Raw genomic sequence first — 26,137 nt, forward strand, 5'->3', positions numbered from 1 at the left:
ATAATCAACTCAGTGATGTGGCTGTCCCTTGGGAGGATAATGGGGTGCTTTAGTTCTTCACTGAGGGATGACTCTTTTAGTCTCCCACCAACACGAAGCAGTCCTTCATCAAGAATGGGGTTTAGGCAAAGAAGAGGACTTGAACTTGGGAGACACTTGCCCTTGTGACTTGTTTGAAGTACCTTTATCTCTTGAGAGAAGGCTTGTTGTTGGACCAGCTTAATCACAACCTCAGCAGCTCTCTTACGTTCTTCAATGGACACACAGTCAACATGTTGTGAGGTTTCCTTAGATCCAACTCTCTTGATTCTTGCAACCACCTTGACTAGCTTTGTCCAGGAGGAAAACCGGTTCAGACGGCTTAGGATATCACTTGTTTCATTGACTTGGATTGCAAATATTTGAACTGCCTTGACTTCTGGATCTCCGACAAGCAATTCAGTTGAGGGTTTAGGTGGCAAGAGCACTTCCTGTTCCCACAGAAACTTGGGCCCGGATAACCAGTTAGATGAAGCGATTTCTTCTGCGTTAACACCTCTTGAAGCGTGGTCAGCCGGGTTTTGTGTTGTGTCAACGTAGTGCCATTGGTTGGGATCTGTACTTCCTCTTATCAGTTGAACACGGTTGGCCACAAACACGTGGAACCTTCGTGCTTCATTGCAGATGTATGCTAGCACCACCTGAGAGTCAGTCCAAAAGGATTCTTCATCAATTTTCATCTGAAGTTCTGTCTTTAACATGACGCTCATTCTGGCTGCGGTGACAGCAGCTGAGAGTTCCAATCTCGGGATACTTAAGATCTTTGATGGAGCTACTCTGGATTTTGCCATTACGAGACTGCAATGGATCTCACCTTTGTTGTTTGTGTACCTTAGGTAGGAACACGCGCCATATCCTGTACTGCTGGCATCTGCAAAGTGATGTAGTTCAATCCTTACAATGGTACCGAAGTTGTGAGGGACATTACATCGGGGTATAGTGATCCCCTTTAATCTTCTAAGACCATCCTTCCACTCCTCCCACCGTGACTGAAGGCCTACAGGAATGGGATCATCCCATCCAACACCTCGGCGACACAGCTCCTGCAGGATACATTTCCCTCTCAGGGTGAATGGAGCCACGAACCCAAGTGGGTCATAGAGGCGGACAGCTGACAAGATACCACGGCGAGTTGGGGGGTGGTCTTTGGCTTCGATATTGAAGGCAAAGGTGTCAGTTTCCATGGACCACTGAATGCCAAGTACGTGTCCTTCTGTTAAAGTGCCTGGATTGAGATTGAGGGGGTCAGTAGTTGCTGCTCTTTCTGATGGAGCTACACAGGTAAGGACCTCTCTTCGGTTTGAGTTAAACTTATGTAAGCGCAAGCCTGCACTTTTGCAAAGTTGCTGCGCCCCGATGATTAGCTCTTTAGCCTCTTCCTCTGTTGAAACACTGATTAACCCATCATCCACATAGAAATGATTCTCTACAAAGGCTGATGCTAGGGGATGGTCAGTTTTATGTTGCTGTGCCAGGTACCTGAGTCCGAAATTGGCACACCCAGGGGAGGAGGCAGCGCCGAAAAGGTGAACTGTCATTCTATATTCTTGAGGTTCTGCTTCCAACTGACCTCCCTCCCACCAAAGGAACTTCAGGTAATTACGGCATTCAGGCAAGACAGAGAACTGATGAAACATTTTCTCAATGTCACAGATCACAGCAACAGCTTCTCTTCTAAACCGTAGAAGAACTCCCACTAGAGAGTTGATCAAATCAGGGCCAGTGAGTAGTGTGTCATTCAAAGAGATCCCATTAAACTTAGCAGAGCAGTCAAAAACAACTCGAAGTTTATCAGGCTTTCTGGGGTGGTATACCCCATGATGCGGAATGTACCACACAGTTTCTCTCTCAGCGACTGCGGGGGCTAATTCTGCATCACCTCTGTCCATGATGTCTTTCATGAAGGCTGTGTAGTGGTCATAGTATTGTTTGTTTGAAATCAACCTTTTCTTCAGGTGTTGCAACCTAACAGTGGCCAGCTTCTTGTTATTTGGAAGAACTGGTAAACCAGTGCTCTTAAATGGGAGTGGCATTTCGTAATGTCTATTGTCCTTCTGCTTAATGTTGTCGCTCAGAAACTGAATGAATCGGACGTCATCCTGAGACACGTATTTATTCTCATAGGTCCTTTCGTTGAAGTCCGATTCCAAAATCCTCAACACATCTGGGGCAGATGGCACTGGGATTTCCTTCACTGAGACTCGATGAACGAAGCTATGGTTTTCTTGTCTGTCCAAATGGGGATCGGTCGACCCTATGATGCTCCAGCCTAATGCAGTCCTTTGCGCAAAAGGTTCATTTTCACTACCTGTGATGACCTCTAGGGGAGCCAGTGCAGACGGGCAGTCGTACCCAATCAGTAGTCCCACCTCACAGTCTTGCAATGGTGGCATCTTGTTTCTTAAGTGGTTCAAATGAGGCCACTGGATTGCTGTGCTTTTAGTGGGAATGTGTGACTTATCGACTGGAATGAAGTCTCGCGTATAGGCCTGTTTTACTGTGATGTATGTTTCAGAGTTCAGTCCCCTAACCTGTAGACCACTAACAGTCTTACTTGCTATTACTGTATTGGCAGCAGTCATGGTGCTTAACTTGAGTTGCACCGAAAGAGTGGTCACACTGAGTCCAGCAGCTAGATCCTCCAATATGAAAGTACAGTCACTCTGTGTATCAAGCAGTGCATAAGTGAGGATTTCCTTCTCTGGTGCTGTCGTCGAAGACACAAGAACTGGGACAATGCTAGAGGTGGCTGAGCGCACGTTGTGTCAAAGCGAAAATGTAACCTTGTGTGTTTCCTCATTCCTATGCTCTCCCACAGCTCCAGAGTCCTTTGTGACTATTTCATTTGAGTTTATCTTTCCTTCTATGTGCAGGCATGTAGGATGACGTCGACCACATGTGTTGCAAGTGTGCCGCCTTTTACACTCTTTGGTAATGTGCCCCTTTCTTAGGCAACCAAAACAAAGGTGATGTTCATAAATGAATGCTCTTTTATCATCTATGGATTTTGCAGCAAAGGTTGGACATTTAGCAATACCATGAGCTTCGTCCTGACAACATAAGCAAGGCGGCCATGCCCTTGACTGTTCTACTGTCTCTGTAGTGGAATCTTTTGCTTGAGTGACTGTGTTTAGGACTTTGGCTCGTTGTGGGAGCCTCTCTTCTGTGGTTTTAATATTAAGCAGAAGTGGTGAGGCAATGGGGTTGCATGCTATTTTGGCTTCTTTTGCCATGAACTCTGTAAAGCGTGCAAAGCTGGGATAATTTCCACTTTGGTCTAATTCTTCCACGACAATACGACTCCACCTACGAACCAACCACTCAGGAAGCCTTTTAAGAAGTTTGTGATTCTCCTCACAATCATCGAGAATACTCAGTCCCTTAACGTGGGGAATGGCCCCAGCACATCCTTTAAGAAAGTCAGCGAACTCTCTAAGTGCGATTGGGTCATTTGCAGAAATCTTCGGCCACTTTGCAAGCTTGTCTCTAAAAGCCTTTTGAACAATGAACGGATTCCCGTACCTGTCTTGAAGGACCGCCCAAGCACCCTTATATGCATCATCTGCATTCCGATAGAAAAATCCCTCCACAGCCTTGCGTGCTTCTCCTGCAAGATAACTCTTTAAATAGAGCATTTTTTCAGCAACTGGAAGGGGCTTCTGATCAATTAGGGCATTGAAAGATAATTGCCAATCAATAAACTTCAGGGGGTCGCCAGTGAATGTTGTGGGTTCGGGAACAGGTAGACGACTTAGAGTGAATGAGCTAGCGATTTCTCGAGCTAAGTTGACTTCTGACTGATTGTCACACCCTCCTTGTGGTGTATGGACGAGGCTGGAACAGTTTGGCTTGTACATTTACTGGAGTTATGACAGTGTCTTGGTGGTCTGGTGGGGCTTGGATGTGTGTTTCTTCACCACCATGAATGAGGCTATCACAATCATTGTAAGCCTTCACCGCAGCGGCTACTACCTTACATCACTCTCTGCTTGTAGCTGTTGTTGCCTATATTTTCTCTCTCCCTATTTTTAATTTCATTTCAGCCTCCCTGGCTTTCCATTCACTCTCCAGTTCATCAAGCTTTGACTGTTGAGCATGTAGTTCTTGCATGGCCTTTGCCTGTTCTAATCTGGCAGCGAGCTCAGCCTCAGCATCGGCACGTTTGCTAGACGCCCCGGAGTTGGTATTAGAGATCTTATCTAATTCTTCAGGTGGCTCAGAGAACACTGTTTCAGTATTTGTTTTGCCGAAGACTGACCCGTACTCATGCTTATTTAATGTCATCCTCACTCTTTCCTTTTCAAGTCGATCGTTAAAGGCTTCATGTATGTTCTTTAGCCGTCTGGTGGCAAGTTCACATATCTCTGCTGTTATACAGCCACATGTATCCATTCGACTTACAATGTCTGGAGTAGTAGTGTAGTTTCGCTGCATAGCTTGATAATGTTGAGCAACTGTGCTGAGCTTAGATTCAATGTTAACTTGGTAGGATTTAAGCTCTTCATCTGAGCAGCACGACTTTAGCTGTGTTCTTATTTCCCTTGCTGTCTGTCGCCACACTTCATAAGTTTTGTTGAATGCTTTCTCATTTTTCTTTGCTTCTTGTTCATGTAACTCTTTGCCTTTTTCTGTTAAATTTCGCTCCACGAGGCTAGACCTGACCTGCAGTGACTTGTCCGCTTCTTCAGTGGGTTCTGATATCTTGTCTGCTTCTTCAGAGGTTTCTGACATCTTGTTTATCTATGTGTCTGTTTATGTTACAAGCCTTTAAGTGTAGTATGTCTGTACTCAAATCCGTTAAGTGACTCTAACCAAATATTGAACTATGTAACCACTCAAATCAGACATTTACCCTTCAAGGATACACTAAGATAAGCAGAGAACAACAATCACGATATAGATAATATCACTGATGATCTACAATCAAACAATATATTCCCTTTAAATTCTTTCAGGTTGACACAATAAACAGTGTGGAATGCATTGACTTTCTGTTTTCTTGCTCATTTTAAAATATCTATTTTCATCTTTAAGGTCACAAGATTAACATGAAATTACTTGATTATCTTGTAAACACACAATACCATAAATCATGTTCCATGTATCAAGGTCCAATGTTGATGGTTGCTGAATTTAACCTGTACTCTGTCAGTCTCTGATTGTGGACTTATCTGTAGACCGCATACAGGACGTCTTGCAGCTGATGCTGGCAGAGCATGGTAGATGACTCAAGCGTAGTGACGAGTTTCACTGTAGCAGCCCTTGGAACCGAAATGAAGAGAAGTCTCGAAAACGGGTGCAATAACGTTTATTGCCGCTCTTCCAGCACCGTGAAACTAAAGGATATGATACAAATAAGAGCAAGTAAATAAATTACAAATAAAGTGCATGGGTATCAAAATATTAACTTGATGCTCAAATGATAAATGCAATAGGCTACAGTAAAGCCAATGTTCACATTAAATTCAATACATGACGGTTAACTCATAAAACAATAAAATATAATTTAACACTCATTACAAGTTCAGAACAACTGAACATGAACGTTAAATAAGAGTATTTAAGATTCCATACTCTGCTCACTTCCCAAGGGTGAAAGATACTTAGCTGTCTATTACGCTGGTAATTCATCGAAACTTAACACCGAGCATATACGTTAAAAAGTAATCTGAAGGACATACAAATAAGCTTCAGTAAGACAATGAAAAATGTTGAGTTTACATGTTGTATAGTACATGTGGTGTATGTTTTAAGCAAAGAGAGCGAAAAAGTAGCGGTCTCGTCTAGCAAGGTGCTTGCGCGCTGCTATGTTTTCCTTTTTGTCGCTTCCTCCTGTTCCGTGTGATTTCAAAATAAAAGTCTCTTAAACTGTTTGTGTTATTTCAAAATAAAAGTATTTTAAACTATGGTCACTTACAGTATACATATACTGTTACTATGCTGTTAATATTTTACATGGTTGTATGGGTTTCTGCACGGATGATTATTACCGTCGCACAACGGACTGACGCTGCTGTTGACACATGCTGTGAAGACTTACGGCGCAGATTACAAAATGAAGGAAGAGAGCGTAAATAGTGAGGGGCTAAGAGAAGAGACAAGCGGAGAAAACGACAGAAGGTTTAGGATCATTTTAAGCTGCAAAAAAAAACCAAAAACTCTGGACAGTGCGTTACGGAGCGGACAAGTTACACAAGGTAACGTTGACGTCTGCATGCAGTCTCTTGTCCAGCGTTTTACACAACTACAGCACGCTACTCTGCAAATAGTGATTTGTTTAAGAAAATAAGCTAAAACGAAAGCTGTCGGTAAACTTAGCTGCTGGCGGAGACAAACCAGCCCCTTTCTCTTAAACCAGCGCCTCTTGCACATGGCTACTCAATATGCACGTGATGCTGACATCATCTGCATTCTTCGCTCGTTCTAAACTTCACTCAGATCAGCCTTATGAAAATGTGTCCCCCCAGAACAGTATAGTTGAATAGCCCTGCTGTAAGCTTTGTACCTGGGCTTAGTGAGCAGCTTTTTTGTATATGCAGTGTAAAAAGCCAAAGGCATGAAGGGGAAGGGGGGCAAAAAAGATTGGTACTTTGGCCACCTGATTTAGGGGCAGGGTGGGCCATGTTGCCAGTGCTTAAAAATATTAGCGTCTATTCCTGTTATTGTACTGTATACGTTTAAGCAATACAATTGCTTTTCCAAAACTAAAACCTTTATATATTTACTCTAGCTATTTACTACAAAGCAACATCATTTCTTATCCAATTACTCGATTAATCAATGGAATAATCTGTAGAATACTCGATTACTAAAATAATCGATAGCTGCAGTCCTAGATTCCATCTAAACTCAACAATAATCTTACATGAGAAATAGCCTACATCGAAGAAAAGGCAGAGACACTAATATCACCACCCACAGAAGCCTCAAAAATCTATAAAGCAATACAGCAACACAACACATATTGTGCATTGAATAAAGGGTTGGGTGATTCTGGAAAATAACAGTTTATCGCAACAACAACAAAAAAGGAAAAGCATCAAACATCAGAGATCGATGACAAATAAGTCAAAGAGAGACGACCTAACTGTGGATATTTTCCTTCAGCATGATGTTGCAGTCGTCGCCAGACAACAGCAAAGCCAACACTGCAGGACTAGACTGTATGTCGCCAGAAAGACACTAATTTAACCTTTTCCTCATTTAACTTCTAAACAAAGGGACGATTATGAGCCACTGTCATGAAGCCAGCTTGACTGATACACAACTTTCTTTTCCAGCTCTTGCCTTAGTCATCAGCCTCCTGCTCCTCCTCCTCCTCCTCTCCATCTTCCTCAGTCTGCCTCCCTCTGGGCCGCCTCAGTAAAAGCCAGGGCTCTCAGTCTGAGGTGTTGCAGCAGTAAATCTCTGCATTTTAGGCCTCATTGGCCGCGGTCAAGCGGGACAAAAGGGTGCCAGCGGCTCCACAGACTGACACAGTTGAATGTATAGAATGATGAGGACTGTGAAGATGAAAACAATGTGCCCGGTTGCAGCAAATTGCAGCATGAGAGTTAACGCTGCAAGGGCCCATCCATAGATGATCACTTTCCTGTTCATCGGTAGTGGCTCAAAATGGAGGGAGGGCCACTATCTCCACCATAATGAGGTGCATTTGTATACCATAAAAGCTCCTGGGTATCTTTTTATGCAACACGGCACCGTTTGTTGTAAGCTCCATAAACTGCTAATGTAAGCCTGTACAGAACAGACGTTGTGGTTTGGTTCACAACTATAGTTTCACAGCTCTCCTTCAAGCTAAACTGACATTTTCATGACCTCCCTCACATAAGCTACACCAGGGCTTTTCATGGATGCCCAGACAGTTGCACATCACACCTCAAGCAGCCCTTTTCCTTAGATTATGACCAAGACTAAAATTCCGAATGCACTGTCTACGTACATCATTGCTGACACCCCCCACATTTACAGCTACGGTGTTTACTACCGGTAAACACTGTAGCTGTAAACGTGTCCGTAGTGGTCCGTCTTTGGAACACGAGGTCCGACATTTCACACTTCAAAATGGGCTGCAAAACAGTGCTGAACTCTCCAGGTGACTGCTCATAAGTAGGTTAATTTTTATTTCCCAAAGTATACTAATGAGATAACATTACAAACCGTAATGTTAAAGTACATGAATCTCTTGTTCGTGTGTATTTCATTTAAATCCCTCATGGGAATGGCGACCTCCGCCACAAAGAATAAAAACTACTGTATACAAAAGGTAATTACTAAATGCATATACACTAAATGGCTTTTACTGGATAAATGACACCATGAATAGCATCTATATAAGGATTATAGCATGAAAGGATGAAAAAGTACATCAGAAAATATTTTTGCGAGTCAGGGTTAATTATCTCCCTGTTGCAAAGTACTGTACGGTTTAATCATAATATGATCTCTACATAGCAACACTATCTTTGTCAACATTGCTTGTTATTTAAACAAGGCGGAGAATTATATATGCATTAGGACACTGATGACGTTGCTATGTCAAAGCTATGCATGTTGTCTAAAAATAATGCTGATAAGATTTAAGTAATGATCATGGTATTATGCATTTTGCCTGTGCTGTTTGTTTCCTTTGTTTTCCATCACACGCTGCACTGCAACATGGCGGGTAGTCCAGAGGTGGCTCTATAAGTGGCAGAGAGGTGTTCCTCATCTGCTCCGTCCATCAATCTCTACGACAGCTTTGTGGTCACCTGGGGGAGTTGGGGGGATAGAGGGAGGAGTTGGCGTCAAGCGCATCGCAGACAGCCAACAAGGCTGCTGTACTGCCACGGTTTCTGTCTGTCGCGCTCACACTCACATTCATTATACATTCCATCTCACCAAAAGCTATCTGGTGCAAACCCTTCATACCTGACCGAGCAGAGTGCAGAGGGGAAATATTTTTCTCTTTTCATGATGGGTCACTCCTCAGTCAGACCTTGAGAGTCGATAGACTGGAACAGTGAGTTTGTCGCCATCTTAACAGTGCCAACTACCTCTGGTATGAGGGAAGATTTATATCTGCACTGGCACAACCTGCTCAAATACTAAATACAATACAAAAACTACTTAGCAAAAACATATTTACTTAACATTCGTACATGGATCAAACCTTGTTTGAGAAAAAGTGTGTAGGCCAATATACGGCGAAAAGTTGTACTTATATTTTACATTCAGTAAATTGAAGTTAATGGTGTTACAAATTACGGATGTCTGAGTCACTCACACACAGTCCTGTAAAAGACAGCAGCATCATATTCAACTCTATTTTCATAATAACCACAGTCTGAATTAAGCCCTATTCGTACAGGACTAGTATTACCTGGGAACCTCTAGTAATTAGTAATAATTAGGGAGGTCGCCATGATCTTGATCCCATGCCAACATGCCATGTCAGTAATTTGTAAAGGAAAAATTACACGACAAATAGCCTACCATAATTCGCTAAACACAGAATTTGTATATTTTTATTGTATATTAAATAGGGCTGGGCAATATATCGATATTATATCGACATCGATTATGAGGCTGGATATCGTCTTACATTTTGGATATCGTAATACCTTCTTTTCCTGGTTTTAAAGGCTGTATTACAGTAAAGTGAAGTACTTTTCTTAACTTAACCAGACTTACTAGCTGTTTTATTGTTTGCCTTAACACGCTTAAATCATTGTATCCACATTATTGGTGATTATTTATCAAAACTCTCATTGTGTTAATATTTTGTGAAAGCACCTATAGTCAACCCTACAATATCGCCACAATATCGCCATCAGTGTATTTGGTCAAAAATATTGTGATATTTGATTTTCTCCATATCGCCCAGCTCTAATAATAATTACAGATACAATAATATTAGTCACCTGTGAATCAGCATCTCTGATTTGGGGTCATATTGGCTGCGTTGCCAATTATAAATTAAAGTTTTGACAGAGCCTTGACATTATATCCACTAAATTTGAGTAAAATACAGACTTCACTTAGTTTCCCGTATCAATGCGCTGCCATAAACACAGACGTAGGGTGGGGTCATTTCTAAATCACATGAGGTCCCCTGGTAATACTAGTCCCATTGAAAAAGACTAATGGCTATGATATTATTGCCAAAACTGTATTCCAGGGTTTGATCCCACAATACATTTAGGATTACTTAAAAGAGTACTCCACTTATTTTGCATTTCACTTGTTTCACACTGTCAGACTAATGATGGACAGTTTAGAAATCAAAAGCAGAACCAGATATATCGTTTTTTATTCCACACTAGGGCTGTAACAGTTTATGTATTCCTGCCCAAATGTTACGGTGCATTTTATTTTATTATCCCCTGTACCAAACTCCCATCAAACCCCGACTCCGGGGTATGAACACAACTGTGACTTCTGTACTGTTACACCCCTATTTCACACATTTCTTATCCGTGTCAAAACCTGGAGCCATCATAAACCACAATGCAACTCGACCTCGGATACTCCCATAGGAGTTTCGGTTGTGTTATGTTAGTAGCGGCTGATGAAGCCTTGAAGTGCTAGTCTCAAGCAAAGATGATAAGCAAGATTCAGACAGACAATCTGTCTAACTCCACACCCCCCAAATTGTAACATTTTATATCTGCTTAGTTTTTCCTGTCAGCACAGGTGAAATGGGCAAAACTGGTTCCTGTGTTAAGGCCCACTGAGTCCCGAAAAAATAAGTAAAACTGCCAGAAAGGGAATTTGGAAAAAGGCCATAAAGACTTTTAGAGACCATTAAGCAGTCCTCTTAAAACCAAGTTAAACAGTACTTCTTCTATACAGGCCCATCCTTGATACACAAGTTCTGTCTCCACATAATCCCATACACAAGGAAATGAAATTGTATTATAACATTTTATTATTATTATGTCTAACTGGAATAAGTAATAAAATGTTATACCACTGACACCGGTCTCATAATGGTACCGTTTTGGAGCTGCAGTTAATACTCTGGCAGAGGAGGTTAAAGGTCCCATGACATGGTGCTCTTTGGATGCTTTTATATAGACCTTAGTGGTCCCCTAATACTGTATCTGAAGTCTCTTTCCCGAAATTCAGCCTTGGTGCAGAATTACAGCCACTAGAGCCAGTCCCACAATGAGCTTTCCTTAGTATGTGCCATTTTTGTGTCTCTAGCTATTGAGGAGGAGAGAGGGCGGGGCAAGGTGGAGGGTGGGGGTGTGGCCTTGACCACTTTGCTCATTTGAAAGCCATGATGTCTCTCTCCCATGGGTTGGCCAAATTCTCTGGGCGGGCAAAGCAGAGAAAGGGGAGGTAACCTTGCTTGTTATGACCTCATAAGGAGCAAGATTCCAGAACAGCTCATCCGAGCTTTCATTTTCTCAAAGGCAGAGCAGGATACCCAGGGCTCGGTTTACACCTTTCACCATTTCAAGCCAATTGGGGACCATAGGCAGGCTGGGGGAAAGCATATTAATGTTAAAAAACCTCATAAAGTGAAATTTTCATGCCATGGGACCTTTAAAAAAAAGTGATTGGTGCAACACAGCAACTAAGCTACAATAACTTCCTTGTTTTTGGACTTTTCACCTCTTTGTTCCTTCAGTACTGATGTTTTTATATTGTCAACAGCACAAATTTGAAAGTTTGAAAAATTTGAACTCAACGTGACAATTCGCACAGATTTACCCTACCCTTGCAAGTATACGGAGTGCACCAACTGCATAAAAATAAACGGATTTTGTTGCAGAATTTAGTTATTGTAATGCTGCTGTGACCAGGCCTTAAGAGTCTGTTAAGCACCAGCCCCACCCCAGCTGGCCCACCCGCACAGGTGACCCCAACACCTGGACAAAACACTAAGGTATCATCATTTGGCCTGTAATGACCATGGAGTATCCTTAAAGTTACCAATGCCTTTTGTGCTCTTTATCTCATTTTACACCTTACAGAGTCCAATCATTGTTCATTTCATCAACAAAAACTATGACCAAATAATATTTGCAAATACTATAATGCAATATATTATGTATTATTTTTTGTCAACAAATAAAAACAAAACTACAAATTGAAAAATGAACGCATTACTGTTTTTTATGCAGTCTTATTCAGCAACCTGCATGCATCTGCAGAATCACACACTGTAACCTCTAGCGCTAATTAGTATATCAATCCTCCTCCCCCAAAGTAAGAGAAATAACCAAAAGTTGATTTAGCTGCGCTACTCTTAATAAGATGCATCTTGCATTCAATAACATTGTGTGTCTATAATGTTATCTGATGTTACGGTTGTGGGAAGAACCAGACTTGTGGACTAAATGTATCTACGCTGAGAATTAGAAAAGAAGCAGCTACAACAACAACAACAACTCAGCTAGGTCAAACTACGAAAACAAACATCCTCCTGATGTACGAGAAGGACACATTATGTAAACATGGCAACTGTACATAACAGACATAATGCTAGAATCTCAAAATGCTTCGAAGACATTCAAATGCATGACAAATTGAGACGAATTTCACGTACAAAAACTAGTACTACTACTACTTTAGTTTTTGTTTAAAACTAACAAAAATGAAATTACAAGCAAGGCTTTTCCTTTCACTAACAAGCCATTACATGCAACTGAGAAACTGGCTGCATTCCTTATTTGTGCTTGGATCTAAATAAAAAGCCTCTGGTCTTGTTAAGCTGCAGGGGTTTCAACTGGCTGTCTGACAACAGTTAAGGAGCATCTTTAGCGGTTATGCAAAGCCTCATCAATGTATACTGAACATTTGGAATGGAACTAATGTCATTTATTTTGTCATGTTTTGTCATGTTCAATTGCAGTGTTTAGTATTCACAAAGTATATTATATACAATGGCCATAAACAAAACAGGATCAGCCTCTCGCAACATTAGTGATCCAGACCAGACAAATCTCGTCAGAGGATTAGCAATGTAAGTGAAACTTGAACACCACAAACACTCCCAAAGTGTTGTGTACGCACCCCTTGGGGTGCTTGAGGTGCCCCTAGGGGGTGCGCGAGAGGAGAAATGTAATGGTGTAATAACTACACCAATACTTTTTTAGTGGGATTTTTCATGAATTAAAACCTAAAATTGAAAACTTTGCTTTAATGCATTTTAAATTAAAAACTTACATTTTAATGAATGAATAAATGTACCCAAAATGCACTTTGGTTCCTGCCAGTCAGCCTGTCTTCACGTAACGTACGTGTAGCATAACATTACTAGCTTTAAAGTGATGGTTCGGAGTAATTCACCCTAGGGTCCTTTGCACCATGACCTCGAGCCAAACACGCCCCCAGAAGTTTTTTTCACCTGGGTCTTACATTGGGAGAGTTAGCTAGAGTAGCGTTATCAGCTGAATAGCTTAGAGCAGGGGCTAATGGACCCACGTTTGTATCTCGTAAGTTACCCCACTAATAATGCCCGAAATGATACCAAACGTCTACAAGTAGTACAAATAGGTTATGCACTCATAAAACGATGGATTGGAAAGTTTGTAAGTACACCAGAAGGTTATGTAAATAACACTTGCCTGCTGGCTTCTGCTCTCTGCTGTTGTTGTTGCTGCTGTAAGACGAGTGCTTAGGGCCGTCTACAAATTACAACACCGAAAAGAAATGCAACAAAAATATTTTTTTATTTCACTTTTTTTTTTTTAAGTAAGTGCTGTAGTATAACTAGCAGGAGACAAGTAATAATTGAGGTAAGTTTGGAGACATTACCTTATTTAATCATTAAATTAATAAGTATTTTTGTTGTATCTCTTTTCGGTGTAGTAATTTGTAGACGTCCCTAAGCACTCGTCTAACTGCAGGTAGCAGCAGCAGCAACAGAGAGCTGAAGAGAGCAGGCAAGTATTCATAAACTTCTGGTGTACTTACAAACTTTCCAATCCATCGTTTTATGAGAGCATAACCTATTTGTACTACTTGTAGACGTTTGGTATCATTTCGGGCATTATTAGTGGGGTAACTAGAGATAAACATTAAAAACGCTATCTAACGCATTCAGCTGATAACGCTACTCTAGCTAACTCTCCCAATGTTAGACCCAGGTGAAAAAAGCTTCTGGGGGGGTGTTTGGCTCGAGGTCATGGTGCAAAGGACCCTAGGGTGAATTACTCCGAATCATCACTTTGATGTTACTTATGTAGGCCTACTGGCTAGCCTACTAGCTGAAATTGTTTATTTACGCAAATATGCACAACTGGCTAAAATCAGGGAAACTCTCAGGTGGCACATCTAAAGTTATAAGTCATGAAAGGGTAGCGAGAAAGAGAGAGACTGGGGAATCGGAGGCAAGAGAAACGGAGAGATGAGTTAGGCCGGAAGGACCGGGACCGGGAGAAGAAACTGAGCGGGAGACAGAGAACGATGAGATGAGGGAGACTGAAAAGGAGGATCGGAGAGCACAGGCAAATCAAGAGGACATATGCTCATCATCCAAGCAAGTAGGGAAAAGAGGCAATGAGACTGGAAGAAAACGAATGAAATATGACGAAACTTATTTAGGTCTGGGCTTCCCTTGGACTGGCGATGCAGATTTCCCAAAGCCACAGTTTGTGGTGTGCAGTGAGGTTCTGGCTAACAACTGTATGAAGCCCTCTTATCTATGTTGCCACCTGAACACAAAGCATGCCAATGTAAGTCAAAAGCCCCTTACTTTAATTTGGCCATAAAAAGAAAAGATCAAAAAAGATTGGGGGTGCATCAACCCGGTCAGGATGTAGAATGAGGTGCGTTGCCTAAAAAGTTTGGGAACCGCTGCTGTAGACAATGCTGCTTGCCCAATCTATTACAATACGTTAGAAAGTTCCTCCCTGGGTCAGGAAGGAGAGATTTTCAGGAGAAGAAACTGACCTGCTCGTGCGTGAAGTGAAAGCGCGTGAGCAGATCATTTCATAATACTACTTTTGCATGTTTGTGTGCTGCTGCGCATTCCTGTGTGTGTAACAAGCATAGTGTGCTCACGCTGTGCACGAGCCTAGGCGCATTTTACTAATGCGCTGTTAAAATAACAATGAAATGCTGCGTTATTGACTTTAAACCAGGTTTTTGTTGGTCAATGGCGCAATCACTTTCCGCTGCCTCAAGGTAGCAATACACCAAGAATGCACCTGAACACACCTCCCTGTAAGACCAGCACGCCCATGGGCGCAAAGTTGGGCGCAGGTGCATTTGCTATTTAAACGGCGTGGGCGCTGCAGGGCTCGACATTAAGGCTTGTACGTGTGTCTGGGACAAGTGGATTTTTTGTAGGGCAAATGGAAGAGAAATTTACTTGCCCCACTGGACAAGTTAAAACTTAAATAAAACAAAATAAAATGCCATGTTACTTCACGTTATGTGCCACTCATTACGTCTATGTTACCGATTTGAAACAAATAAATTTTTTCCCCCCAATCCCGGGGCAGCGGACCGCTAACGTTAGACCCAGCGGCAGTGGGATAGAGGACCGCTAACGTTAGACCCAGCGGCAGTGGGATAGCGGACCGCTAACATCAGACCCAGCGGCAGTGGGATAGCGGACCTCTAACATCAGACCCAGCGGCAGTGGGATAGCGGACAGCTAACGTTAGCTGGGCAGTGGGATAGCGGACCGCTAATGTTAGACCCAGCGGCAGTGGGATAGCATTCTCTGTAAGCGATGCAGCATAAAAGCACGGTGGAACGAGCAAGCCAACCAGCCGGTGTTAGTTAGCTAACGTTAGCTTGCTAACTCCGACTTAACGTTACACCGTCGACTCACCACATCATTCACAGAAAACAAGCCGAATAAAGCGGTCACTCGTGGTGACAGATTTGTGTGGATGAAGCATGAAGTTAATTTGACTCATTTAGCGGCCGGCTCTCTGCCTCGTAACGTTACTACTCCGCTGCTCGTTTATCCGTCAGTTATTGTTAAACCTCAGCTACGCGACTTGCCCGGATTAAATATCAGCTAATAATCAACTGTAAAGTAGCTACACCTTTTAAAGGATCCCTTGGTAAAGTACCTGACGGGTAGAAAGTGAATTTGTAGATAGAAAAAAAACGTTAACACCAACATTTAGTGGCAAAATCCATTGTTATGTCTACAAAATTATTTTAGATATAGTATAAGTTCAAGTAACCACTACCTCTGGTGATACACTGCACACCGGCGTGAAACGTATTACTCTGTATTAGGAGTCTGGAGATCCTTTTTTCTTGTTGAAGGGCAAATCTATTCTTGGGACTTGGGACACGTTTGTTTCTACTGTTTCAACTGAATTTTATTAATGTTGATAGTGTTTGGATGCTTTCAACGGTTTGTTCGAATTCTGCATCAAAACACACAAAAAAATTATAAAATGATAAATCTTTACCCGGACAAGTGACTTTTGTGCATGGACAAGTGAAACGTAAATGCACTTGTCCAAAAGACGAGTGCCTCAAAAAGTTAATGTCGAGCCCTGCACTGGACGGGAAATTGACAACTGCGTTGTTCTTAAACCAGCAAAGACATTTGTGTCGGGGTTTGATTAGCGCCGCCTGCTGTTATGGAGACGTATTACATCTCGTCGCTTTGGTGTTTGGTGGTTTTTTGACCAACTTCGGGGAGACTGATCAGTCCAACTGCCTTTTCTCTCGAGGGTCGGCCTTCTGGTCAGTGTGTCTGCAGCTTTAGCCTTCTTCAACCAGCAAAGTAAGATTGTTCAGAATTGTCTGGAAACAAGAATCTTAAGATGGCAGAAAATGGCATTAGCATGAGGGAAATGACACTTCTGATTTGAATTGAGAGAATCTTTTTGCAGCACAGGCTTTAAAACTGATACAGAAACCACTTTATTGCTATCTGCTGCATTCCTCTCCTTCCTTCCCACCCTTCTAGCACTTTGATATCCTATTGGTAGCGTGGAGGAGTTAGGCTCTGTGTCTGGTACTACCAAGGAGCGGAACGGAGCAACAATATGCCTGGGCATTTAGCCTACACTCTCCCCCTCCACCACCCTCCCCTCTCCTCAGCTCAGAGCTCTCCATTATTCAACTGTGTTTGGAGGGGGGGGGGGCATCAGTGGCAGAGCCAGTCTCAAACAATGACATCATATCTGCAGGACTGGCAGGCAAGGAAGGCTCGCTGCGCGCTCACCAGGCACTGAGCACTCTCCAGTTTGAATGTGTAAGTTAGCAACCTGCGTATTTCTGGCTACAGGCAGAAAAAAAATACAACTAAGCCACTGTCCTCACAATGTGACAGCACACATCCCCATATGGGTTCTTTTCAGGTATGCTTTCACCTATGGAAAGCAAGGTGTTGACGAATTGAGACAACAAAACAGGATACAAATACAAAGATGCAGGAAAATTGGCCAACGCGTTGTGTGTAGGTGAAACTGAACGTTAACAAAGCTCCAATGCAAAGACCTTCTATTGCGTGGAATGGAGGAGGCACTCAATAAAAATGATTAATATTATATTCTAGTTCTTGTGAATGTGGAGTGGGCTAAGGTGGTTTCACACCAAGAAAGCTCAGCTTGAAACGTCTTGACAGCAGCTGCACAAAGTCAACCAGTCAAAAACGAATGAAGATGTTTTCATACTGGAGCTAAGTACACGCACGCACGCGACGCGACGCACACACACACACACACACACACACACACACACACACACACACACACACACACACACACACACACACACACACACACACACACACACACACACACACACACACACACACACACACACACACACACACACACACACACACACACACACACACACACCCCTCAAGCTCAAGCCCGAGCTCAGGGATTTCAGAGTGAGAGTCAGTGATGAATTTTAAGAAGGCTTTGAGAATCGGAATCAGCACACAAGCATTAAGGGTAAAGATGGGCGCCGTGCGTTATGAAGGCGTGTGAGTGTGTCAGGACGAGTGTGTGTGGTGGTTTGAGGAGGTAAGTTTACACTGCTTCAGCCCTGGGTCATTTAAGGAGACACTCGGTTGGATTTTACATTCAGCTCAAATCATAGACATAAAATTATAAATATTATGCACTCGATAGTTCAAATGTAGCATGCATTCAAATGCACACATACACGTCACTCTCACACATAGTGGTAGTCTGTGAAGATCCGGGTTTGGTTTTTGTATTTTGTCTCCAATTTATAATAACGAACTTCCCAAAGATAATCTGATAATCTGTAATCTGTATTGCAATAATCAATATTTAACAATTAGTGTTTCTCCTATAATTGAACAGGCCGCCAGGGAACCCCCACCAGGCAATTTTTGTAATGTCAGAAATAACGGCAAATATTCATTCCAGTGTTTCCCCTACGTTCATTCTGCACCGCCGTGAGCCTATGAACGAGGCAACTGTCTGTGGTCAGTTTACATGTCGGAAATAATAGCAGGACAGTCGAGTGGGTTATCTAAACTGCAAAAGTCAGTTGAACAGGTTAAGTGAAGATAACATTAGTGGTAGCCGACTGGTTACAAACAGGCTCCATAGTGAACGACTGTGAGCGAAATCTGTGTTTTTGTGTTTTAAACTGAGCTAGACCTGATTAAATTTGATTAAAACAGATCAGTGATGCTGTTTTGCTCTCATTATTCTCCGGGAAGTGATGTAATGTAGTTCCGATGCATTTTATGTGGAGTGAACCAGCAGTTGACTGGTAAAATAAGTTATTGTTATTACATTTATATCATTTAAATTTGACCAAATGGCCTTAGCAATAAGCAAGCCGTTCTTTAATGTCACCAACCAGTCATTTTATGCTCTTCTTTTCTTTCTTTTTTAAGTATTGGTTCAGGTTTTAAAAGTATCATTGTAGTACCGGTATCGAAAAAACCCAAACGATACCCAACCCTAGGTGGTACTAAGATCCACACACCCGCAATAATTCAAATTGTAGGCTAAGTGATAAGGCATTAGAGCTGGGCAATATATCGATATTATATCGATATCATGATATGACATCAGATATCGTCTTAGATTTGGATATCGTCACATCGTAAGTGTTGTCTCTTCCTGGTTTTACAGGCTGCGTTACAGTAAAGGGATGCAATTTTTTTTAACTTACCAGACTGTTCTAGCTGTTCTATTATTTGCCTTTATCCACTTATTATATTGACATAATTGATGATTATCAAAAATCCTGTTGTGTAAATATTTTTGTGAAAAGCACCAGTAGTCAACCCTACAATATCACTGCAATATCGATATAGAAGTTTTAGGTCAAAAATATCGTGATATTGGATTTTCTCCATATCGCGCAGCCCTATAAGGCATAATGTAGTCGTATGGTCACCAATTGCTTCTTACAGAGAAGCAATATATATTAAAAAGCTTTTTTTTTCTCCTTGTGCAGACTTTTCCTTGGTTAGTGACATCTTGTGAGCTCAAGTGCTCAGCAGCTGCCAAAACAGCTGGAGAAAGTTGAGAGAACAGACTCGGAAACGAGCATCACATGATCGAGATTGCACAAATCTAAGGCCTAGTGTCCACAATTTTTTTCTAAGCGCCAGCGTCTTTTTTCAATTGTTCCCATTGAAAAGAGAGCACAATACTGACTGTCGGCTGGTGAGTGCTCTGCTTTTATTAGCGTACGCGTTGTAAGCCTGTTAGTCTGTTAGCCTTTGTAGTCGGCTATGTAGTCAACCCATTGTTAACGTAGCGTTAAGTTTGCTACCTAGCTAACGTAAATGCCGTCATAGAAACAAAACCCACGGGCAGCACTTCAAAGTGCTTCCCAGCTCCCTGCCAGCGCTTTCTGCCAGAAAAAAAGGCTATAGACACAGGCCCTAATTCTGCTATGTTCTGAGTCCATGCCTGTGTGCTCTCAAATGTTGACTTGAACAGTATTGCTAAGACTATGTTTTCAGCTCTCTCAATTTTTTTTCATTAATATGCTTCTATACATTCAACACTTCCAGTACTAGCAACTAACGTTGACACTGGACAGAAATTGTGCTGCAGTTTGATATGAACTGAATTCCTTGGTAAACTGACCTGACCCAGTTCTTCCCACTTTTCACAAGCAAAGATCTATTAGACTCCAAGTATTTGAAACTGCATGTAGGCCACAGGTTGAATCACTCCATGTAATATCTAATACAACTTTATATTAATTAGATTAGGGCTAAACAGACATCATTTTTAATGTAAGCTTTTGGGATTACTAGTGAAATTGTATTGTTTGGAATGAAATGTTCCTGGAGATAGGGATAAAAACAGAAATATCTCTTAACATACAACATACAGTACAAATTTGTGCATACTCACTGTGTGGTTTATTTGCACTCCACAGTACTGCGAGCACATTATGATTAAGAGGGGGTAATTGCAACATCGGGAGACCAGAAATAGAAGTGACTGTCTCTGAACAACAACAGCTGGTGAAAGAACAGCAGATTTGAGGACTTAAAGCAGTTTGACTTGTCATTTGGATGCTGCTCTCCTGTAGCGAGCTCAGCAAGCTGAAACCTCAAAACCAGTCATATTTTTTTAACAGCTGACTGTAAGATGTTAACACAGAGACAGGAATCTAACTATCAAGCAAGGAATTTCTGTGTGTGTCAATCTTCCTCTATAATACCACTGGAATTTCATTTTTTTTTTTTATATTCAAATAATATTCGAATATTTAATGCTATATGCAGCCTGTTATTAATATGTACTACACTACTCAGGCTTATGCATTGCCAATGCCACGATAAGCATGTGGTTTTCGTTACACGTTCTGTCCACTAGAGGGACTTCTAACATTAGCTTGGCTTTGAAGGGGACCTACATCATTCTAGTTCTTGAATGAGTCACCTGACATTTGTAACGCAAGCCTGAGCTGCAGTGTGAGCGTTGCTGCTAGGCGAGCTATAACACGAAACAACAAAAGAGAGCTGAACCCTTCTGTTTGGGTTCACTTCTGCTCAAAACAACCACAGTTCCTCCAGAGATGCCATGTTTGTTTAGTACTGTGGTCATGGAAATTCTCTGTTTAGCTAGCCTATATATCGCTCCGTTGAGGACTGACATTTGTTACCTCCTGTAAGAGTAGGGCTGGATTTAAAAAAAAATTGGTTTTCCAATATAAATCAATTTTCATTTGAATGATCCAAAATCAATTCATAAAATCCACGGACCAATATCTGTCAGGTATCACATGAAACTAGAAGACCTAAGAAATCCATTGGTACCCCACTATGTCATGCTAGCTTGTCGGGCTACAGTCAGGCTACATGTTAGCCTGGATAAACTCTGACGAACTTCCGGCAAATTTGAGATTTGCTCTGCAAGTCAGTCTGGTGAAGAGCCCATTCAAAACCATTTCCAATGTCCCCAAAATCGAGGCACCAATCACAACCGCTGAGGCGGGCTTTACGCGATGATGATAGCGCAGCGACGGCGAGCAGCTTTTTGTTTACATTCAACATGGCGGCTACCGAAGCACAGCGTCACCCGGATTGTTGGTCTGATTGGTTGAAGGACTATCCAATGCGCCCAGAGGCATTTGAGCGGCATCCGTTGGTGACGCCCCATTGGAAATGAGCTGTCAATGAACCTTTCCCAGACCCACTCTCTGTAAACCAGGCTAGCTACATGTAGTCAGTCAGGAAGAAACTGCCCTGGCCATTTTAATATATCTGAATGAAATGTCACTCTATACTCACTGATTGTAGAGTCTGTAGAGCTGTACGTTGCAATGTAACTGCTTTGGGGTCAGTTCTAATGTAAACACTAATACTTTTAAGAATGCAGAAGGTTACAGGGAACCTTGTACAATTGTAGAATCTCTTTCATATCCAAGCTAAATTGGTATTGTAACTGAAGTGTTCCTAACCTAACTGATATTGAATCGAAAATAAAATCGGGAATAAAATTGATTCGGGGACCTTGTGAATCAGAATCGGATTGATTCGAAAAAAAATCATTGACGATACCCAGCCCTACGTAAGAGCACACATTACACAGAATTTCACGGGGAATTTTTTGCCAGCACTATCAAACCTCATACCAGGTCAGTTACCCACAGATTAGGTCAACGGAGGCATGATTATTAAGTATGCAAACTGCACCCCACTCAGACCAAGCCATTATCTCTAATTATGATGCCTGCTCACAGTGCTCAAGCTTAACAAGCCCAGTCATACTGCTACAAGCCAACAGGGACAACAAGCTAAGCATTTAATAACAACCTCTGTCGGTCGCATCTTGCACGAGCAACGAAACCTGATCCTGATCTGACTCTCTGGAGGCTATTTGCCCGTTCGCTGTGTTTGGGCTGCGTGTGTCACCAGACAAGGAAGCAACGTTCAGTGTGAGACAGCAGGCTGCTGATGGAGATAAACACTTCCCTCTGCTCACTTCTCTTCCTCCTTATGAAGCTCATTCTGGCTTTGTCAACCACAGACATCCACACATGTAAAGACAAGCACCCACACAGTTTCTTTTTTTTGCACAAATCTTTGTGTTTTCATCTTCCTTGTCTGGCCCTAGAGCCATTAATGCTTCAAATTAGGGATACAATTTAGGATTACTTTCATTGTTGATACATCTGTACACCATTTTCTTGATTAGTCAATTTATCATGTGTTAGAAGATGCTGTAAAATGTGAATCACAAGTTTTCAGAGAGCAGGGGTTCATATTCATACAGTCTTCTTTTATATTACACTAAGACAACCTACAAATTCACATTTGCAAGCACTGAATTTTTGGCATTTCTCTTAAATTCCATCAACTTATAATCAACAATCAACTAATAATTGCCGCCCTCCTTCAATCCATCGTAGAAAAGCTCTAACCTTTGAGGCATAGATCCATGTCCCCTTTACAATTCCAGCCAATTTGTGTTCATGCTGTAACCAACTAATAGGTTCCCAGACTAGTTTCACAATGACGCTGCCCTAACTCTCACTTTCTTTCTCCACTTGCAGCAGGACATATTTTCCCAGGCAATCATGTTTCACTGAGACTGCTGCAGTTTGTTCAGAGATGCTTCATTACACTTTTTCAAGCATGGTGTTGTCTCTAAATGTGTTCAACAGCTTCATAATGCCGGTAGGCTAGGAGAGTGCAACAGTCCAGTGCAAGATGTCAGACTACTGAATGAACGGTCTTTGTAATGAATGACAATGCTATACCAGATTGCACCACAGCCAATAATCATATACCGACGCTGTAAACCAACGCTGGACTCTGACTGCTCCTCAGCTAACAGTACTGTCTCATATTGAACAAGGACAGAAGGAATGATGTTTAACTGTGACACCAAGCATGGATTTCCATTCTCCATCCAATTTAAATTCAACCAAGTGCAGTTTTGTAAGAGTTTAATATGTTCAAATACGGCCAATTTAGGATAGAGTCTGGACAAACACTGGCAGCAGCTGCTGGACTGGTACAAATCGGGAGAAAAACAGTTTGCTTCCAAATTTAGATCTAGCACCAAAAGGTTGTGTTCTGTCTTGTGGCGACCTCCACACCAACAACAAAAAAACTTAATTTACTGTGGCCTTGCAATACTGAAATGTTTGACCATAACTGTAGGCTGTATTTTTCAGAAAATGTTATATTTTGCTAAATTCAACCTTCATCTAAGTTCCCGCAGATCCAAATGATTTGATTTGACAGCTATTGATGCCACTCTTAAAATAAAGGTTTGTCATGTAGGCTACTACAGAAAATGTAAATTGCATCTTTACCAGGTGTAATTTACAGTATCTGACGATGACCAGAGACAGCTGAATTGCCTTATTTTGAATGAAGTTTGGCTGAACAGCTTAACAGAGATACTCTGAATCTGAGTCCTTCTCTGAGAAACTGGCTGCTTTAACACAAACTTTCAATGTAATGTCAGCACAACATCCCGTCGAGACAGCGGGTAAAGGATAACAACAGCTTGAACCATTTGTCTCTCACCTTGCATTAGCACCACTCTTCTGTCCGCGTTATCTTCTATTGAGAACAACTATTACAAAATAAATGTCTTTTGCTTTCTTTTTTATCGGCGGACATACACGCCCGGTAGCACTAAACAAATTCTTGTTCAGACTCTTAAGGGTTTTCTGGTAACTACATACATTTAAGCTACGTAGTACCTAGATAGTTCTTACTTTATTTCTGTATCTACTTTAGAAGCCGCGGACAGGTTGCCCATAACCAACTACAAGGGAAACCAGGTTTGTGCAGCTGGCATTCATTTCAATACATGTTTAGTGAGCTGTAAACGTCGAAAACACCACCGAGTGTTCTGTGCACTAGCTAGGTATGTTGCTTTGAGGTAAACAGGGCACTTTGCGTCCTAGTCTCTCCATACAACAGTCATCAGGGCTACTTCAGCATAAGGTGCAATACATGGTGTGACTTAGAAAACAACACTGGGGCTTGCGTAATTTCTTCAAGACATCAATGCCAGCTAAGGGCAGTCTGAGGTGATGCACAGTATGTAGATTTAACAGAGTAACGTTAGTACCGCCGAGATGCACTACATTTACGTTACCTGCCCGTACACCTTTGGCATAGCCGATTCACCAGGGCTCCGACGGCTTCGATGTTGCGGATAGGCGCCGGAGTCCGACCCGCCTTCAGCGGCACTACGAGCGGCCAGAAGCAGCGTTGGAGCCGCGGCGCCTCCTCCATCTCTGTCTGGTAAATCCTCATTTGCTTCTATTGTGAAAAATCCTCTGTTTTGCGGCAGTATGTAGTCCCGCTCCGTGTGCAGACGAAGGGTCGACGAATTAATTCCGGCAACCCAGAGGACTAATAAATATAACGACCACCGAAGAGAGCACTGCATCTTGCCTGCTTGTAATATCGCCATGTTTGTGTATGTTTGGCTTGTGGATTAGGTAAGACTGAAGAGCTCCTTCTACTGGCAGTGATGCCCCTTAATGCTGCATTCACAAGCCGTAGGAATGTAGGGAACAACTAGACTTCTCAGTTCAAACATCCTAACGTTGTGTTAGTAGGCTACTACACACAAAGGCAGCAAGTCTCCGATGCTCGACGCAGTCTTTTTTTAATTGAGAGACAAAAGAACAAAAGAAACACACACTGGCGACCGCAAAAATAAACATGAAATAAAAAAATACGCAGTATGAAAAGGAATAGCCTACTTATCATCATACGAGTTACAAATGAATTAGGCTACATTAAGTTAAATAAATAAATAAAGGAAATTAGCCACCTCTCGGGATACCAGAAGCAAATAAATGCAATTCATGTCGGCTATCTTAGACAAAGTCATCAATCAGGCATCAATTTGCAACATTGCCAACAATGGCTTACAGTATAGCCTGCCAAGAAGAAATATTAAAGGGATAGTTGCTTATAAAAAGTCTGTCAAAATCTCAAGTGTCAAGTGTCCATGTCAAGTCACAAGTCTTAAAAATTGCAAGTCAGTTGCAAGTCTTTCAGGTCTTTGTATGCTGGCCCATTTTCCTTTTAAAGTTGAACTAATATTGTTTTTTACATACCAAGTCATTTCATTGACTAATAGTTAAATATTCAAGATGTGTGGCTATGTAAGAATTGCCTGATTCTTTTACATACAGTATATACTTTACTTTAAACTTTACAATACATTACATTTCTGTTTTCAAGTCAAGTAAGTAAGGTCTTCCAGCATTCAAGTCAAGGTCAAATATCAAGTCAAGGAATAATCCAGATTTTGACAATCAATACATTTTCTCTTTATTTTCCTTTTAAATCAGTTTTATATGCTATATGTACAGTCAAACTCTGCAAATGGTCAGTGTAGCTCTGCAACAATATCAACCAGACACATTTCTCTACAATATCTCTACTTTGAAATCGATTCAGTCTGCTTTATTTTCATCGATTGTGTTCTTCAGGGATTGCATTCATAAACATCTTCCAATAATTTCATTCTTTCCTGTAAAACTTTTGAATTAGTTGGAAATTGATTGGACTCCCACTTCTACAGGAAAACACAGCTCGTCTGAATGTGAGCCCTGCAGGAGGGTTTCATTATGGTTTAAAAAGTAACTTTTTGGTTTAGTTCTTAAAGCAGTCTAGAAACTACAGTGACCTTATAACACTCAAGACGGGTATGGATTATCGATTTGGTTAGTTTGCACT

The 26,137-nt window shown here is 41.7% G+C and overlaps 1 protein-coding gene across 1 annotated transcript in view; it reads right to left on the bottom strand.

Moving 5' to 3' along the window:
• Positions 1-24,899, bottom strand: part of sorl1 (sortilin-related receptor, L(DLR class) A repeats containing) — a 103,177-nt gene extending 78,278 nt beyond the window's left edge. Inside the window, 1 exon segment of the mRNA XM_039784500.1 lies at positions 24,537-24,899. Within this exon segment, the coding sequence (XP_039640434.1) occupies positions 24,537-24,857 (321 nt within the window). The 5' untranslated portion in view covers positions 24,858-24,899.
• Between the last annotated feature and the right edge of the window lie 1,238 nt (positions 24,900-26,137).

The sequence above is a fragment of the Perca fluviatilis genome, chromosome 2, assembly GCF_010015445.1.
Source record: "Perca fluviatilis chromosome 2, GENO_Pfluv_1.0, whole genome shotgun sequence".
Taxonomy (NCBI): Eukaryota; Metazoa; Chordata; class Actinopteri; order Perciformes; family Percidae; genus Perca; species Perca fluviatilis.